Source organism: Bos mutus, chromosome 24 (genome assembly GCF_027580195.1).
Source record: "Bos mutus isolate GX-2022 chromosome 24, NWIPB_WYAK_1.1, whole genome shotgun sequence".
NCBI lineage: Eukaryota > Metazoa > Chordata > Mammalia > Artiodactyla > Bovidae > Bos > Bos mutus.
Window position 1 is genome coordinate 50,465,939 of NC_091640.1, and position 20,139 is coordinate 50,486,077.

The 20,139-nt window shown below is 40.7% G+C and overlaps 1 protein-coding gene across 2 annotated transcripts in view; it reads left to right on the forward strand.

Moving 5' to 3' along the window:
• The first annotated feature begins 505 nt into the window (after positions 1-505).
• Positions 506-20,139, forward strand: part of ME2 (malic enzyme 2) — a 58,294-nt gene continuing 38,660 nt past the window's right edge. The window contains exons 1-4 of one of the 2 annotated variants that reach the window (XM_070361509.1): positions 506-1,009; positions 3,191-3,343; positions 11,344-11,463; positions 18,263-18,396. In XM_070361509.1, coding sequence (XP_070217610.1) covers positions 3,245-3,343; positions 11,344-11,463; positions 18,263-18,396 — 353 coding nt within the window. In that variant the 5' untranslated portion in view covers positions 506-1,009; positions 3,191-3,244. The remainder of the gene's footprint in view (positions 1,010-3,190; positions 3,344-11,343; positions 11,464-18,262; positions 18,397-20,139) is intronic. The other variant, XM_005896909.3, reaches the window with a different exon arrangement.

Sequence of the window (20,139 nt, forward strand, 5' to 3'; positions counted from 1 at the left end):
TGTGTCAGCCCATGGTTGATTCATGTGAATGTATGGCAAAACCCATTACAATATTGTAAAGTAATTAGCCTCCAATTAAAATAAATTAATTAATTTACAAGAAAAAAAAAAAAAAAAAAGCTGTGTCAGTAACCATGGAGAGCAGCAAAGAATTTGGCAGAAGAGCAACTCGAAGGCAGACAAAAATTGCTCAAAAACATAAAGTTGTTCCTCAAGGGCAGAGGCTTCACATTTCCCAGGCCCACTTTCTTCTGCGTCTCCATTCTCCTGGTTGGCATCCTGGTCTTCGAATCTCTGCTTTCCTCTCCCTGCCTCCACAGGCAGTCCAGGAGCGGCCCACACGCCCAGCCTTCGTCGCTTCCCGCGTTCGGGTCCTGGTACCCGCCGACAGGTCCCACCCCGCCCCATCCCCGGCCTCGCCCGCGCCTGCGCAGAGCCTCTTCTCGCGCGAACGCGCGGCCATCTCCCCCGACCTACCCCAGCGCCCGTCGCCGGGATGGGAGGTCTGCGGTTAGCCAGCCCCGGCTCTTTCCGTGGGGCGGCAGCTGTCCTCTGCGTGTCCGGACTCCTCCCACCCTACACGCCTGCGGGCTCACTCCTGGCGATCGGGCCCATAAGGGCACCTGCCAGGCCCCCAAACAGTTACCTCAGGCTACCGGGCAGAGGAAGGTCCTTGGAGGCTGGGACCCGGGCGCCGGCGGCGAAGCCCCTCCCCTTAGGGCTGGCTTCCTGCCTCCGCATTGGCCCGCGCGCCCGTCAGTCTCACCCCCTTCGTGGGGCCGCCGCGGCGGTTCTCCCCGGTCAGTCTCCTCGCTGCGCGGGTGTACTGGCTGCCTCGGCTCGAGTCCAGCAGAGCCGGCTGGTCGGAGCCTGAGCTGGCGCCGGCTCCCTCCGGGAAACCTCGGGAAGGGGAGGGCCGCACTCGGCCCGAGCTGAGCATCGTCCGGGTGGCCTGCGGGGCCGCGGCCTCTCCGCCGGCAGCACCACCTGTCGCGGGGCAAGAAGCGGGGTAAGGGTTTCGCGCGGCGCGCGGCCGCGGGCCCCCGGGGCCGGGAGTTCCGGGATGCGAGCGGGCGCCGGCCTTCTCACCCCGGTGGGCGGAGCCGCGCGTTCGGCCCGCGAGGACCCGCTGGGCGGATGGGAGACCCGGGTGGAGGGAAAGGAGCTCGCCGAGCCCGGGCTGAGAGCTCGGGGAGCGGTCGGGGAGCGGCTACACCCTCTCTGACCGTGGACACCTCTTCCCTTGCGCACGGTTTAGGAACGCGACTTAACCGAGCGAGATTCGCTGGTCCAGGGCGCCCCCCTTCCCGACCCGGAGAAAGGCCCGGTGGCCTCCGTAGCGCGAGCATCTTTTCTACCTTATATTCCTGCTCCCCTTAAAGACCGATTTTGTGGCTCTGTATCCCTTTGTCAAATAGTTCTCATTTTCTGCAGGGATGGATTAATGGCAGGAGTTAGACACTGTGTGTGTGTGTGTTTGGATCGTTTCCTCGCTTTAAAGGAAGTTTGTCGCAGGCTAGAAAGTTCCAAGATTGGAACGATTCTGACCATGTGAAACGACATCTGTGGACTAGCATTGGCAGGTGTTTCTTTGACGCAGGTGATATCCATTTTTGCCTGTGTGATGTTACACAGTGAGGTCCTGGATTTGACTTTCTTGGTCCGGAGATAATTCTAGAAAATTTACTTTGCCATTTGGTGGGAAGAAGCTTAATCCAAACAACGAATCTCAACAGAAGTGCTTCCTTACAGAACACTTTGTCTCGTATCTGTTTATCTTCTTAATGTTTATGGCAATCACTTCAAAACAAAGCAGTTGATAGCACTGTAATTTGTTTTAGTGTTGCAATCGATAACAATGGAAGCACGGCTTAATGTGGCACCCCACTCCAGTCCTCTTGCCTGGAAAATCCCGTGGACGGAGGAGCCTGGTGGGCTGCAGTCCATGGGGTCGCTAAGAGTCGGACACGACTGAGCGACTTCACTTTCACTTTTCACTTTCCTGCATTGGAGAAGGAAACGGCAACCCACTCCAGTGTTCTTGCCTGGAGAATCCCGGGGACGGAGGAGCCTGGTGGGCTGCCGTCTATGGGGTCACACAGAGTCGGACACGACTGGAGCGACTTAGCAGCCCCAGCAGCAGAGGCCGGAGCGCTGTTTCCTGCAAGAATTATCTCAAAATAATGCCCTGAGATTGTTATTCTTTATTATCTCCGGTTTAGAAAGAGAAGGGAAGCTGGTGGCCTAGTGGTAAAGAAGCTACATGCCGATGCAGGACCGCAGGAGACACAGGTGCCATCTCTGGGTCCAGAAGATTCCCTGGAGTAGGAAATGGTAACCCAGTCCAGTATTCCTTCTTGGAGAATCCCATGGACAGAGGAGTCTGGTGGACTCCTGTCCATGGGGTCACAAAGAGTCTGACGCGACTGAACATGCATGCATTACAAAGGAGGATTAGGAAGGTTAAGTAACTTGCCCAAGATCCCAGGTTTTAAGTGGCAAAGCCTGGATTCAGATTCAGGTAGTCTAACTTAATAGCTTCAACCTCCTCTTAACCTTGTATGCTCCTTAAACATTGTTCATGTTGTAAAGCTAATTGCAGTGTTGTGCTCCTAAGTTTTGATCTTTAGTTGCCAAGCTTTCTGGATATTAAAGAAGAAACAGCCGTTTCCTTACCCCTCCCATATACACACATATTGTAGTAGTTACACAGATGCTAGGTAAATATATATTGTGTAACTACTGTAACAGTTAGGTTACATGTTACATTACACGGTTTGCAGAAGTAAAGGGAAAATAGTTTAGCAATTTTCTTCTAGTAGTGGACCTTTAAATAGTCAGCTTTGAGCGCTGCTTTGTAACCTGTATCTGATTCTTTTATGGTAGCAATAAAGACTTGAAAGTTAAGCATAGAGGGAAAAAATGCTGATATAGCTTTACCATATGTTAGAGAAAATGTTGGGCTATGCTTTTGTAGAAGTTTTGCATTTTCTTGAGAACTAAAACTTCCTCAATGGTAGTAGTTTAGTTGATAAGTCGTATTTGACTCTTGGCAACCCTATGGATTGTAGCCTGCCAGGCTCCTTGGTCCTTGGGATTTCCCAAGCAAGAATACTGGAGTGGGTTGCCGTTTCCTTCTCCAGGAGATCTTCCCAACCCAGGGATTGAACACTGGTCTCCTACATTGCAGGTGTATTCTCTACCACCTGAGCCACCAAGGAAGCCCAGTAGTTATTCTTGCTCAATGCCGCTGCTGCTACCGCTGCTGCTAAGTCGCTTCAGTTGTGTCCGACTCTGCCTACTCTGCAGCCTACCAGGCTCCTCCGCCCATGGGATTTTCCAGGCAAGAGTACTAGAGTGGGTTGCCATTGCCTTCTCCGATTCTTGCTCAATAGTACTCCTAAAAGAGAATTGCTTACAGGTCTCACTTTTATAAGGTGTTTATGTATAATGTTTTTGTCTTTCAATATATTTGTTATGAAAACACTTTAAAATTCATAAAAGAAATACCCATTTACCACTTGAGAGTATCTTTTGTAAATTAACTCTTACTATGAAGCTGTTTGTGCATAAATTGTATTTAATTTCATATAAAAAGTAAGCTATTTTAAACTGCATTACATTTTATATTAAAGTAAAATTATAATCTGTTTTGGTGAATTTCAGGCCAACTCAACAACCATATTTTAAAACATAAATAACACTAAAATGTGTAGTTGTTTACTAAGGATCAATATTGGAGAAAATTCATACTAAATATCAAAGTTACTCCACATATGATTTAATGAAATGGTAATCATTTTATTAAAAGCTAACTAATTGAAAGTAACCATTTTAATTATTATACCTGCCTATTACACCTGCCCTGATCAATATATACAAATTTTTAAAGTTATGAAGAATGTATTGATTATATTGTTTAGGATAACATTTGATATTTGCCTGGATCTGTATGCCATCCAAATTCTCATTCTTGACCTAATGATTTCAAATCATTTAAATAAATGTTAGCCATGATTATCCTCATAGCCTCATGTTTTTAAAGTTATATAGGGGTTCTTTTTTTAGACAAATTTTTATTGAAATATCGTTAATATACAAACTTTGTAGGCTCTTAAAATGGATTTCACTTTGGAAGATGATTCAGAAACAGCCTTTTAGAAGGCACCTTCTGACCTCCTTAGTTTATTACTACTGATAACAATAATACTTAAATAAATAACATAGAGCACTTAGAGGGCACTGTGATAAGCATCTTACATGGATTATGTGATTTTAATCTTAAAATGGCCCTATTTAATAGGTCCTGTTGTTTATCATCCCTGTTTGACTGCTACTCGAGGAGATTGAGACTTAACTGTGACCTAGTCAGGATCATGGAGCTAGTAGTGTCTTAGGGGCAAAGCTAGAATTTAAGTCCCGTGATTTGATCATAGAGCTTACTTTCGACCACTCTGCCGGATTGCCTGGATGTGGATCTTATTGAATGAACCAAGTGAAGTAGTCAAGCTCTTTGTGATGATGATAAAGCTTTAAGGGGTTGATGCTACCGCTGCTGTTTAGTCGCTCAGTCGTAGCTGACTCTTTGCAACCCCACGGACTGTAGCCTGCCAGGCTCCTCTGTCCATGGAGTTCTCCAGGCAAGAATACTGGAGTGGGTTGCCATTCCCTTCTCCAGAGGATCTTCCTGACCCAGGGATTGAACTTGGGTCTCCTGCACTGCAGTCAGATTCTTTACAGTCTGAGCCACCTGGGAAGCCTTGAGGACTTGATACTATATTTAAATATCATCATAACTGCACACAGCTGCTTAATAGGTTCCCTTCCCTTCCCTATTTTGTTGATGAGAAAAGTGAGACCTTCAAGTTAGGGGTTCCCAGACTTTTGGACTTCATCAGCAAGTTTAAAAAAAATAAAGTGTGTGTGTAGGTGGGCAATTGGGATCAGATGTAAGGTCCCCAACTTTTAGTTCCATCGACGTTATGGACCTTTTTTAGAACTACTACAATCTACCATCCCCATCCTTTAAAAAAAAGTTTGTTTTTTATTTTTAACCACCAAAAAGGGAGGAAGATGATAATTACGACGTGGAAACAGACAATAAATTTAGTGTCATGAAAAACTATATTGTCCTAGTTTTTCTCATTTGGTTATAGGTCAGTGAAAAATGTGTTCCAGACTGATGCCAATTCAGAGACCATTTGGGAATGCTTGGGTGACACAATGATTCCAGACTGGTAATTAGCTGAGTCCAGATTCAGACTGAATGCCGAGCTTATGCTCATTGCACCTGGTCATAAACAGGAGAGAGGGTATGCTCAATTGTGTCCACCTCTTTGCGACCGTGTGGGCTGTACCTGCCCAGTCTCCTCTGTCCATGAAATTTTCCCGGCAAGAATACTGGAGCAGGTTGCCATTTCCTACTTAAGGGGATCTTCCTGACCCGGGGTCTCCAGCCTTGTCAAGTGAATTTTTGACCACTGCACCATGACTTCTCTCCAATTGACGTCTCCATTTCATTGAACTTCTGCTTTCTATCCCTAGCTAGGCAGCTGGGGAGAGGAATCTTCAGCAGTCAGTGACCTAGCAGTTTCAGTCCCAGTTGGGTTTAGAAATACCACCCAGAGTGTGAACTCACTGCCCACCCGCCCCTCCCTGCAAGGCAAGGTGAATGACACACCAGAGGAAGAAACCACAGGCATACCTCAACATCCAGGAAACTCGAGTAGTAAGCAGCTTCATTTTCCATATTTATTCAAAATGGGAAGCCCCACCTTCTTTTGTTTCCTGTTTTTACTTAACTCATTTTTACAGTTCTTTCATCCTGTCTTATAATATGAGGAGTTCAGGTGTGCGTTTTCCCCCTTTTATCTTGTTGCCTCCAGCTGGTATTAAGCCTACTGTCTGTCTCTCTGTCTCCTTAGTCCTTGGTTCTATTTTTGGCAGAAATGGGATTTTCTCCTTAAATTGTTTTTTGACTGATGCCTACTTGTTTTAAAGACATTATTAAAGTTACTTTTATTTTTTTATTTTACTCTCTATCACTTAGTAATAAAGTAATAATTTGAGTGCTGTGACACCACTTCTATAAGTCTTTAATATTTTTCTGCATCTGTTCTCTCGTTTGATCATTACAATTATCTATGAGGTAGATTTGACAGGTAGTCTTTATTTTACAGAATAAATTCAGTATTTGATGGAAGCAAATTTATAGCCAGGAACTGAAGATAGAAGATTTTATGTCAGAATGTTGATCTTAAGTACTGAAAGGAAAAACTTGTTTCTTCCTACTCGCAGGCTCAGTTCTTTTGGCCACCAAGTGTGTTTTTTCCCCACACCTAGTTCTCCCCTTCTAGGCAGACACTGCCTGGGTGTGCTTCAGCTGAATTCTAACACTCTACCTGGAGATAGCTTCCAAGCCCACAAGTTAAGGACTCACTTCAGAAAGACTGCCCTCACTTCAGATGCCAGTCAAAAGTCCCAGGTTTTGACCCATGCTTCTGACCAACTGGTTGTAGATCAGGGCTTCCCACACCGCCCTCCTCAGGTTAGATAGTTTGCTCTTCTGGCTCACAGAACTCAGAGAGACACTTATTTGCAATTACTGGTGTATTATAAAGGGATACATCACAGGAACAAATGGATGGAAAAGATACATAGGTCTGGGTATTGGGGCTGGATGCAGGAGGGCATGGCACTTCTTTATCCTCTGGGCTTGTCAACCCCGGACACCTAGATGTGTTCACCAACCTGAAAGCTCATCACCTCTCCTTGTTCAAAAGTCTTTATGGATCTTCATCTGTATTGGTCCCACCCCTTTTCCCTAGGGACCTGGAGTGGTACTGCAGGGTTTCCACTCTAATAATTACTTGATCTTTCTGATGATCAGCTCTGTTGTGAGGTTATGCAGTGGGCTCATCCTAAGTGAGTTCAGTGAGTTCAGTAGCATAAACTCAGGTATGGTCAAAAGGGTCTCCCTATGAATAGCAAAAGATACTTCTGTCACTCAAAATTTCAGTGGCTTTTAGGAGCTCTGTGCCAAGAACTGGGGACCAAGACCAAATATATTTTATTATACTTGTGGTATGACAAAATGTTGCTTTTTTTTTTTTCAGATAGTCTTTGATTTTAAATTAAAAAGTTTTTCAAACTCTTTTTTAGATTTGCCTACGTCACCACTAGACTACAATACTAATCCAGTCTTTTGGTACCAAAGTTTTAATTGTGATAAATAATGCTTTCTCTCCTGGAAGACCCATTGAAACATGATCAGCACTACAGTTTCAATTTCTGTCTTTTCAAAATTTATTTTGAAATACTTTGAAAGACTTGGTTGTATACATTATATTTCATTATACTTCATTAATTCTTCACTGTGTATTTTTAGAACAGGGATACCTGTAAATATGGTTATCGAACTCAGAAAGTTTTAAAGTATACAATACTTATAAAGTTATAGTAGATTTTCTAGTTATGCCAGTTATCCCCAATCATGTCTTTGATAGCATTTTTTGGGATCAGATTTTGCATTTAGGTGTCTTGTCTTTTTAGTCTTCTTTGAATTGCAGTTGTTACTTAGTGTTTTTCATGACATGAACATTTTTGAAGAAAACTCGTCTGTTATTTTATGGTATGTCTCTCGTGATTTTTTAAATTACTGTTATTGAAATATATTTAACATAAAACACTGTGAAAGTTTAAGAGGTACAACATTAATCTGATACATTTATATATTGTAATTATTGCCATTGTACTGATAATTAGCACCTCTGCATGTTATATAATTATAATTTATCTTCAGTTATTGGAATAATTAAGCTCTAGACTCCTTGCGAGTTTGATTGTAATACAGTATTGTCGCCTGTGTTCACCAGGCATTAGATCTCTTGGACTTCTCTCTTACGACTCTTGTTGGAAGAGTCCGACGTTTGTACCTTTAAACAACATCTGTCCTGTCCCTTACCCTCATTCCCATCTCTCATGATTCTCGATCATTTAGATTGCTTGATTCTGCAGCCATATTTAGATACCACATTTATATAAAATATCCAGAATAGGCAAACTCAACACAGAAGGCAGATTGGTGGTTGCAGGCACTGGGGTAGTGGGGTACACCGCTTAATGGGTGTGGTGTTTCCTTCTGGGATGATAAAAATGTTTAGAAACTAGATAGAGGTGGTTGTGCAACATTATGGATTTTCTAAATCCCTCTGAATTGTTCATTTTACGTTATGTGAATTTCTGTTCCATAAAAATTAACTTAAAATCCTAATGTAGATGATTTTGCTGCACCCCCATATACAGCCTGGATTTCTCCTCAAGTAGAAATTCCATTAAAAGCTGTTGCGTGGAGGTTTCCCTGGTGGCTGGCTCAGTGAGAATCTGCCTGCCAATGCAAGAGACACAGGTCTGATCCCTGGTCTGGGAAGATCCCACATGCCGCAGGGCAGCTCAGCCCATGTGCCACAACTATTGAGCCTGTGCTGTAGAGCCCAGGAGCCGAAAGTGCTGAAGCTCGAACCGTCTAGAGCCTGTGCTTTGCAACAGGAGAAACCGCCGTAGAGAGAAGGAAGCCCGTGCATTGCAACAGGAAGGTAGCCCCTGCCCACCGTAACCAGAGAAAAGTCTGCGCAGCAATGAAAACCAGCACAGCCAAATAAATAAAATCATGTTAAAAAGCTGTTGTATGATAATTACGATGGTTTGTGATGATTAAAGACATGAGCATTGTAAATTGATTTTTAGTGGAAGAATTGATACACAGAAGAATCCATTATATATTCTCATCAGTAAATATTTAAGATTTAATATGTAGTTTTCCATTTTGAAAAATTCCCATAATGTTTGTGATGAATGTGAAAGGACAAAAACATGTTTTCTAGCCAATTTGCATGATTTTAAAATAGTAATAGCTTTTCTACAAACAACGTTTTAGTACATTGAATGTAAATATTGACTTTATTAGTACCTTAAAACTTGAAGTCTAGATTAAGAATCAGATAGTTTCTCTTCCTCTGAATGTATGTATTCCAGGCTTTTTTCTGTTATAAGTCTCCCACACAATGTTTACATTGAACCTCAGTTCAATCGCTGAGTCATGTCCGACTCTTTGCGACCCCATGAATCGCAGCACGCCAGGCCTCCCTGTCCACCAACTCCCCGAGCTCACCCAAACTCATGTCCGTCGAGTCGGTAATGCCATCCAGCATCTCATCCTCCGTTGTCCCCTTCTCCTCCTGCCCTCAATCTTTCTCAGCATCAGGGTTTTTTCCAATGAGTCAACTCTTCGCATGAGGTGGCCAAAGTACTGGAGTTTCAGCTTCAGCATCAGTCCTTCCAATGATCATCCAGGACTGATCTCCTTTAGGATGGACTGGTTGGATCTCCTTGCAGTCCAAGGGACTCTCAAGAGTCTTCTCCAACACCACAGTTCAAAAGCATCAATTCTTCAGCGCTCAGCTTTCTTCACAGTCCAGCTCTCACATCCATACATGACCACTGGAAAAACCATAGCCTTGACTAGACGAACCTTTGTTGGCAAAGTAATGTCTCTGCTTTTTAATATGCTATCTAGGTTGGTCATAACTTTCCTTCCAAGGAGTAAGTGTCTTTTAATTTCATGGCTGTAGTCACCATCTGCAGTGATTTTGGAGCCCCCAAAAATAAAGTCTGACACTGTTTCCACTGTTTCCCCATCTATTTCCCATGAAGTGATGGGGCCAGATGCCATGATCTTAATTTTCTGAATGTTGAGCTTTAAGCCAACTTCTTCACTCTCCTCTTTCACTTTCATCAAGAGGCTTTTTAGTTCTTCTTCACTTTCTGCCATAAGGGTGGTGTCATCTGCATATCTGAGGTTATTTCTCCCGGCAATCTTGATTCCAGCTTGTGCTTCTTCCAGCCCAGCGTTTCTCATGATGTACTCTGCATATAAGTTAAATAAGCAGAGTGACAATGTACAGCCTTGACATACTCCTTTCCCAATTTGGAACCAGTCTGTTGTTCCATGTCCAGTTCTAGCTGTTGCTTCCTGACCTGCATACAAATTTCTCAAGAGGCAGGTCAATGGTCTGGTATTCCCATCTCTTTCAGAATTTTCCACAGTTTATTGTGATCCACACAGTCAAAGGCTTTGGCATAGTCAATAAAGCAGAAATAGATGTTTTTCTGGAACTCTCTTGCTTTTTCCATGATCCAGCAGATGTTGGCAATTTGATCTCTGGTTCCTCTTCCTTTTCTAAAACCAGCTTGAACATCTGGAAGTTCACGGTTCACATATTGCTGAAGCCTGGCTTGGAGAATTTTGAGCATTACTTTATTAGCATGTGAGATGAGTGCAATTGTGCAGTAGTTTGAGCATTCTTTGGCATTGCCTTTCTTTGGGATTGGAATGAAAACTGACCTTTTCCAGTCCTGTGGCCACTGCTGAGTTTTCCAAATTTGCTGGCATATTGAGTGCAGCACTTTCACAGCATCATCTTTCAGGATTTGAAATAGCTCAACTGGAATGCCATCACCTCCACTAGCTTTGTTTATAGTGATGATTTCTAAGGCCCACTTGACTTCACATTCCAAGATACCTGGCTCTAGGTGAGTGATCACATCATCGTGATTATCTGGGTCATGAAGATCTTTTTTGTACAGTTCTTCTGTGTATTCTTGCCACCTCTTCTTAGTCTCTATGCTTCTATTAGGTCCTTACTATTTCTGTGCTGCATTGTGCCCATCTTTGCATGAAATGTTCCCTTGATATCTCTAATTTTCTTGAAGAGATCTCTAGTCTTTCCCATTCTATTGTTTTCCTCTATTTCTTTGCATTGATTGCTGAGGAAGGCTTTCTTATCTCTCCTTGCTATTCTTTGGAACTCTGCATTCAAATGCTTATATCTTTCCTTTTCTCCTTTGCTTTTTGCTTCTCTTCACAGCTATTTGTAAGGCCTCCCCAGATAGCCATTTTGCTTTTTTGCATTTCTTTTCCATGGGGATGGTCTTGATCCCTGAACTTAACATTCGCTGTTTAGATGTTTCATACCCTGCCACACTTGTGTGAATTACAGAAAGGGTAAGTATTTGGCTAACTGTAGTAGGTAATGTGTAAACAGTAGCAATGATTATTGTCATCGAAGGACTTGAACTGTTGTCAGAAAAAATAAATCTTTGCCTTCACACTGTTGCTTACTCTTTTATAATCCCTTCTATCTATAGAAACACAAATGTACTTTGAAAACCTTTTCATTTGTGGAAAGTGAAGCTTTCTAAATCTGCTTTTGAAAACTTGTCCCTGATATACCTACAGTTCTATAATAGGTTTCTCATTATCTTTATTTGCTTTGTTTTTCCCAGGTGAGAAAAAAGATGCTGTCCAGGTTTAAAATAGTCGCCACTCCTTGTTCTCTGGCATGCCGCCATTTGCACACAAAAGAGAAAGGCAAGCCACTTATGCTGAACCCAAGAACAAACAAGGTTAGTAACATTAACACTATCATACATTTTCTCTCTTCCTGGTAAAGGTTTGATATATTTTAGATAGATACAGTATGAAAGATTTGTATTGTGTGGCTTTATACTAAAACTATTCGAAAGTGGGTTTTTTTTTTTCTTGCATGAACTTTTCTCTTTTCAGCGTTGCTTTATACCTTCTAAATTTCACCATCTCAATTTCTACCATCCAGAAAGAGTTGACTTTATTTCCTAGTTCTAGCTTAAAAAAAAAAAAATCCAAGAATAGCAGATAGGTCAAGAGTTTTGGCCAGATGCAGTATATTTAGATTGACTTCATTTAGTCATTTTATTGCTTTTATAAATAAATGAATAAATGTTCTATAATTTCCTAATCCCTGATGGATCATTCATTCTCACTGTACTTGGACGGAAAGAAATAGAAGAGGCCTTTTCTTTTCCCCCTAGTATGCTTACCTGCACAATGAAGAGTCTAGTTAAGGGATTTTTATCAATATTGTGTCTGAAGGAAGATAACTCAGGATCAGCTAAAGTGGGTGCACTTCTGTGTAAATCAGGAGGGCATTGTTGTGTCCACGAGCAGAAGACAGGTTTGTGAAACAAGTGGTGATGGAAGACAGAAAGGAGTAGAAGGGCAGGTGAGAGGAAGGTTGTTTCTGCTTTCAGGGCATCCGTTTTAGACTATGTCACGTTCACTTACTAACTCCAGGCCAGCAATTTAAGAATTTTATCAACTTTTATTATAAATGCTCAATACGTAAAATTATTTCTTTAATAACCATTTTGATTTCTCCTGCGCATTATAAATAATGGTTTTGAGTGTCCCTTAAATCTAGGGACAGATTTAAGGTAGGAGATAGGCAGTAAAACCTTGTGTGGCCAACTCATTTATCTTTAGCAATAGGATAAGCATTTTTAAATGAACTGTGTAGCTTATTAAATGAACTACACAGTTCATTTAAAACTACATAAAAACTCAGGGTTTTAACCCCTTTACATTTCCCAGTCTTAGATAAAATCTTATAAAGAGGAACATGACACACAAAGAATGTAGTGATTTGACTTTTTTTTTTTTTTTTCATTCTAAAGGTTCAACAGTTTTATAAGGTCTTTTCCAGAGAACTAACTTTTGGTTTAATTTTTAATTTTTCAGTTTTTTTTTTCTGTTTTCTATTTATTTTCACTCTAATGTTTATTATTTCCTTCCTTTTTGCTTCAGGTTTAGTTTGTTCTCCTCCCCCGCCACCCAGTTTCTTAAAGTAAAAGATTAAATAATTGATTTGAGATCATTCTGCTTCTTTCCGCTACATCTACAGCTACAAATTTCCCTCTTAAAATTATTTTCACTGTATCCTATAAGGTTTGGTGTGTGTGTTTTAATTCATCTTAAGGTATATTCTAATTTGCCTGTGCTTTCTTCTCTGCCCACTTGCTTTTTATAGGACTGTATTAAGATTCCCCAAATATCTGTTTATTTTTATTTATTTTTTTCCCTTTATTTTTAATTTCTAATCTTGTTACACTGTGGTTGGAGATCATACTTCGGAAGACTTAAAACCTTTTAAATTTATTGAGACTTGTTGTATGGCCTGACAAAGGGTCTGTCTATCTGTACAAGGAGAACATTCCTTGTGCAGATGAAAAGAATGTATATCCTGCTTCTGATGAAGGAGCATCTGCTGGGTCTAGTTGGTTTATGGTGCTCTTCAAGTCTTCTTTTTCCTTGTTGATTTTCTGTCTAGTTGTCTTCTCCATTATTGAAACTGAGATACTGACATTTTCAGCTTGTTGAATTATCTTTCTCCCTAATTCTGTCAGTTTTGCTTCATGTATTTGGCCCTCTTTTGTTATCTTACAAGTACGTTTATATACTTAATGGAGTGTATCTTCTTAACTGGAGTGACCCTTTCAGCAAAAGGTCCTCCTCTAGTAATGTTTGTTTCAAAGTCTGTCTTCTCTGTTACTAACGTACCTCTTCCAGCTCTGTTTTGGTTACTGTTGGCATCCTGAATCTTTTTCCATTCTTTTACTTTACACCTATTTGTATCTTTGAATCAACATGTGTCTCTTGTAGTCAGCATGTAATTGGATCATGTTATTTTATCAGTTCTGCCAGCCCTTTTAATTTTAGAATTTCATCCATCTACATTAATATAATGTCTAATAGGGTATGATTTATGTCTGCTATTTTGCTATTTGTTTTAAAAGTCTTATGTGGTTTCTGTTCCTTGTGTTAAATGTTTTCCATTATACTATTTAAATTCCCTTGTCTTTTACTGCCTATTTCTGAGTTCTTTTCTCAGTGGTTTGCCCTGGGGACTACAGTTACTGTTTTTATCATAGTCTAGTTCAGTTTGATACTAGTTTAATTAAATAGTTCACCAGAACTTTGCTCCTGTAGAGGTCTATCTCCTTTTGTGCTGCTTTTTTGTACAAATTATATTTTATACATTGCATAACCATCAACACAGATGTATAGTTATTATCTTACATAATTGTCTTTTAAATTGAGTAAGAGGCAGAAACCTACAAAAAATATATTTGCACTGTTTTTTATATTATGCAGTCATCTCACCCATGTTCTTTATTTCTTTGCATGGATTTGAGTTACTGTCTTGTGTCTTCCATTTAGGCCTGAAGGATCCCGTTCAGTATTTCTTGTGAGATAGGTCTGTTAACAATGGATTCTCTGTTTTTATTTATCTGGGAATGTCTTAATTTCTTCATTTTTGAAAGATAGTTTGTAGAATTAGGAAGTTCTTGGTTGACAGTTGATTTTTCCTTCAGCACCGCCTATGGCTTCCGTGGTTTCTGATACCTTAGCTGTTACTCTTTTTCAGAATCCCCTGTATGTGATGAGTCACTTCTCTTTGCTTTCAGATTTCTCCTTTTGTCTCTGGCTTTTGACAGTTTGAATAGGATGTGTCTGGGGTAGAGCTCTTTGTGTTTTTCTTGATTGGAGCTATTGGGCTTCTTGAATGTGTGCATTAATGCTTTTCATAAAATTTGGGAAGTTTTTGCCCATTATTTTTTCAATTATTTTTTATCCTTTTCTCTCCTCACCTCTGGTACTCCTGTTATGTATATGTTGGCACTCTTGATGGTATCTTTCAGGTCTGTTCATATTTATTCCATATTTTTCCTTTCTCAGACTGGATTATCTCAGTTGACCCATGTTTAATGATTTTTTTTCTTCTACCACTCAAATCTGCTTATTGAACCTCTTTAATGAAATTTTTATTTCAGTTGTATACCAATTTGAGAATTTGGTCCCTTTTTATAGCTTCTCTGCTTATCAATATTTTCTGGTTAGTGGGAGGTTATTCTCATCCTTCCCATAGTTTGTTAGACAATGGTGTTTTTTAGTTTTTTTGATGTATTTAGAGTAACTAACTTTTTTCTTTTTTTATTGAAGTATAATTGATTTACAGTGTTTCAGGTGTATAGCAAAGTAATTCATGTTATGCACACATATATATACTTTTCCAAACTCTTTTTCCTTATAGTTCCCTGTGCTATACAGTATGTCCTTGTTGTTTATCTACTTTATATATAGTAGTGTGTTAATTCCAACTTATTTATCTGGGAAACAACTAGATAAAAACTAGAACAACTAATTAAAAATCTTTGTCTAGTAAGTACAATATTTGGACTTCCTTGGGGGCAATTTCAATTAACTGCCCTTTTTTCTTATATACGAGTCAGACTTCGTGTGTTTTTTGTTTGTTTGCCTTTATGATTTTTTGTTGAATAGTCATTCCTCCCAGGGTTTGTAGTGTTGCTGTTGTCTATTTAGTATCATTTCTGAATTCTTTCTTCTTGTTATATTTGCCTACTGCAATCTCTGCTTTGTTAACTTAGTAATCAGGGAATGATTAAGCAGAAACTTAAATACCTGGAACCATTCTTTGCCAAGGAGCTCTGTGTATCTGTGGGGGTGTGCCTTTAATTTTCTTTCTTGCATTCTCAGTTGTGTCCGACCCTCTGTGACCGCATGGACTGTAGCCTTCCAGGCTTCTCTTTCTGTAGGACTTTATTAAGGCAAGGGGAGGGTACCCCAAGGAGACTCTTCCAGGGGATTTTCCCAACCCAGGGATGAAACCAGTGTCTCTTGCATCTCCTGCATTGGCAGACAGATTCTTTACCACTTGAGCGACCTGGGAAGCCTGGGGCGTGCCTTTAGTACTCAGCTAAGCAGTTTACAGGGCTTCCCAGGTGGCGCTGGTGGTAAAGAACTCACCTGCCAATGCAGGAAACAACCAGGTTTGATCCCTGGATTGGGAGGATCCCCTGGAGGAGGGCATGGCAACCCACTCCAGTATTCTTGCCTGGAGAATCCTATGGACAGAGAAGCCTGGTGGGCTACAGTCCATGGGGTCACAAAGAGTTGGATACCACTGAGGTGACTTCTCTGAACTGTGGCGTTGGAGAAGACTCTTGAGAGTCCCTTGGACTGCAAGGAGATCCAACCAGTCCATTCTAAAGGAGATGAGCCCTGGGTGTTCTTTGGAAGAAATGATGTTAAAGCTGAAACTCCAGTAGTTTGGCCACTTCATGCAAAGAGTTGACTCATTGGAAAACACTCTGATGCTGGGAGGGATTGGGGGCAGGAGGAAAAGGGGACAACAGAGGATGAGATGGCTGGATGGCATCACCGACTTGATGGACATGAGTTTGAGTGAACTCCGGGAGATGGTGATGGACAGGGAGGCCTGGCGTGCTGCAGTTCATGGGGTCACAAAGAGTCAGACACAACTGAGAGACTGAACTGAACCGAACTGAACTGAGGTGACTTAGCACAGCACAGAAGCAGTTTACAACTATGTGTCAGCCTTCACTTCCTGTTTACACAGAGCCTCAAGGCTAGCCAGAGGTGGCTCAAGTCTTTCCTGGACATGCTTACAGCTATGCATATGACCCTCTAGGTTCTTAAGAATATGTCTCAGCTTTTCAAAGATCCCCCTGAACTTTTCAGTTTTCCTTTTCTGTTTTTTGGTTAACCTGTTGTTTGCCCCATATGTTATCTACTGCCTTGGGGAGATGCTGCGTTAAATAATTACCTCTGATTGTTTACAACAAACTGTTCTGGGGGCTGGGGGAGAAGGCTATTCACGCTGCCCGAGCTGCAAGTCAGGTCAAATAAAGACAGCCTTGTAGATAGGGTCTTCAGGTCTAACAATGACAGTTACCTGGATACTGGGCTTTAGAAGAATCTCCGACCCTTCCTGCCTTTCTCCAATGACAGCCAAGCTCTAATTTTCAAAGTGACTGCTTCACAGTGTTTGCTTTTTCAAGGTTACTGTGGAGCTGGGGAGGGGAGAATAGGAAGAAGGAAAGTTAAAATGCCATGAAGCTTTCTGTTCTTACTGAAATTCAGCAGTTTTTCTTGAATAAATGATCTCCAATTGCTGAAACCTTTGGTTAGTTTCCGGAATTCTGAACTTTTGGCCAGGGTTCTTGTTGCTTTTATGAAGGAAAATATTTTTTTAGAAGTCACTGACATCTCTTTGATAACAAAAAATTTAACCCATAGCTGAATACCAGAAATTGAAAAAGTTTATTACATAGGTTAATTTGTCTTAAGTATCATTTCTTCTTCCCTCTTCCCTCTGTTCAACCTCATTCCTGTCTAGTCATGGTAACCTCTTAGTTTGGTTTGTATTCTTTCAAACTGTCTGTTGCTTTCATTTTTAATATGTGTGTGCATCTGTATATAACATGTAGTTTATGGGGATTTTCTAAACATAAAATAGGGAGTTTGTTTTGATTTTCAAGTTAACTTTTTTTCCTAACTGTGTATCTGGCAGGTCTTTCCACTATACACTTAACAACATATACAGATATGTTTATCTGTATGGAAGTGTCATAGGTTCGTAATTCTTCCATAATTGATGGACTTTTAGTTTGAAATAGGAGAACTAGAAACAGTGCTACAACTAATCTCTTCGTATGTACCTCTTTGTTTATGAATATTTCTCTAGAATAGGTAGAAGTAGAATTGCTATATGTGCATTCAAGATAGGGAAGCAATCTCAGTGTCCATCAACAGATGAATGGATGAAGAAGATACACACACACACACACACACACACACACTAACAATGGGATAGCACACAGCCGTCAGAAAAGAATGAAATTCTGCCATTTGCAACAGTATGGATTGACCTAGAGTATTATGCTTAGTGAAGTAAGTCAAAGACAAATGCTGTATGATATCACTTATGTGTGGAATCTAAACAATAAAACAAGTAAATGGATGTAACAAAACAGACTCACAGATATTGAGGACAAATTAGTGGTTACCAGTAAGGAGAGGCAAAGGGAGAGGGACAAGGTAGGGATAGAGAATTAAGAGATACAACTACTTTGTATACAATAAATAAGCTACAAGGATATATTGTACAGCTCAGGGAAATATAGTCATTGTTTTATAATGATTTTAAATGGAGTTTAAAGAAATTGAATCTCTATGTTGTATACTGGAAACTAACATATTGTAAGTCAATTATACTTCAGTTAAAAAAATAAAATATGTGCATTAAAAAAAAAAATCTAAGAATACTTTAAAATTGGCTTTCAAAAAGCCTAGAGCAATTTATATTCCCAGCAGTGGTATGAGAGTAATTCTTTTATTATATTCTTACCAGTACTAGATATGATCAATCTTACAAATTTTTGAAAGTCGGGGCCAAAATGTTATCTGGCTGATCTTTTTATGTTTAAATTACATTTGGTAGGTTACATTACATTTGTTACCCCTGTAATTAATAATTTTTAATTCTTTTATTTTTTTCCTTTTTAGGGGATGGCGTTCACATTACAGGAAAGACAAATGCTTGGTCTTCAAGGACTTCTACCTCCCAAAATAGAGACACAAGATATTCAAGCCTTACGGTTCCATAGAAACTTGAAAAAGTTGAATGGCCCTTTGGAAAAGTGAGAGTTGATTAGACGTTTTATTTTTTTTTTTAATTGATGTTTTGATCAAAAAAATTGGGAGTACTATTATGATGGCATGAGAAATAAGTCTCATAATGAAACTTGTATTTTAGTTGATTTATTTTATAATGATTATATTTCCTTCACTTCAGTGAATAATTCCCTTATTTTCACTGTAGTAAAATTCAGCAGGAATCAGTTTTTTATAGTTAAAATCACAGAACTTTAAGGTTTGAATTGAATGGTAGAAGCAGAGATACCCATTCTCTTCAGCTTTTATTGATCACCTACTTTGTGTGCTGTTGCTAGCCACTGAGGATATAAAATGAGTAATAGACAGGGTGGCCATATAATATATCATCCAATCCAGGACACTTTGGGGAGTGAAAAAGAGGTAAATGAAACTGTCCCAGGCAAACTGGAATGTATGGCCACCCTGGTAACTCACAGCCTGCCTTCTAGGAGCTCATCCATACGGAGTTATGCTATGACCATCATTGTAGCTGTACTGCAGTGTGCAGGACAGCGAGGAAGAGGGACGTGCAGAGTACATTCTGAAAGCATGAAGACGGATGCCTTCTGCAGCCTGGGAAAGCACTTCCTGGAGGAAGTGATGCTTTAGTTGAATTTGAAACAGTATGTTACAGGGAGCAGGCAAAATGAGAAAGAAGGGCAGGGTATTTTGGGTAAAGGGATCAGTCTGACTATAGGACTAAAATATTCATTTGGTTTGTAAAGCATAGGGGATTATTGGATATTGGTGACAAGTGAGACTGGTTTCTTTGACATTATGGGGCATAATGTCAAATGAGTGAGTGAGTGAGAGTTATGAGTGAGAGACTACGCACATATACATACATATACACATGTGTCTGCTGTGCTTAGTCACTCAGTCATGTCCAATTCTTTGTGTGACCCCATGGACTGTATCCCACCAGGCTCCTCTGTTCATAGGATTATCTAGGCAGGAATCCTGGAGTGGGTAGCCATTCCTTCTCCAGAGGAACCTTCCCAACCCCAGTCGCCTACATTGCTGGAATCGTTACCGTCCGAGCCACCAGGAAAGCGCATATACGTACGTACGTACATATGTACGTGTGTGTGTGTATAGTCTCTCACTCATCACAGAGGGGAAAGAAAGTCAAAAAGTGGTGTGAGGGTCACAGAAGGAGTAGGGTGTTATGGGACCTGAAAATCGGAAAATCTAAAATGTATGTATGTGTGGTGGGGGATGGGAATGACCGAAAAAGACAGCAGAGAGTGCGCCACCTCCGCTGCATTTGGAGAGCATGAGTAGAGAGGACTCTGCCTGAGTAGAGGGTGTTCCAGGCAGCAGGTGCGTCGTCGTGTGCTGCAGTGCCAAGGTGAGAGTTCTGGTGCGTTTGAGAAACTGAAGCAAGTTCAGTACAAAGACGAGGCTGGAAAGTAGTCAGGGAAATCTACTTAACTATTTTAAGAGCTTACGGCTAATAAAACTGGTGTTTGAAAGCCATTCAAGGAGAAGAGAACTGATCAGAGGTATGTTTTTAAGAGAATAGATTGGAGCAGGGGAAGTTGTTTGTATAGAGACTTGTTAGAAAGGGAGGAAACAACTGTGTGAAAGGTATTTAGCAGATAGTCTCTGTAGGACCTGTGGATTTATTAGGTTGGGATTGGGGAGGGTGGGAGAGGAAGAATTCAGGAATGGACTCCAGATGGATTCCCATTTGATCAGATGGTAGCAGGAGGAGGAACAAAAGA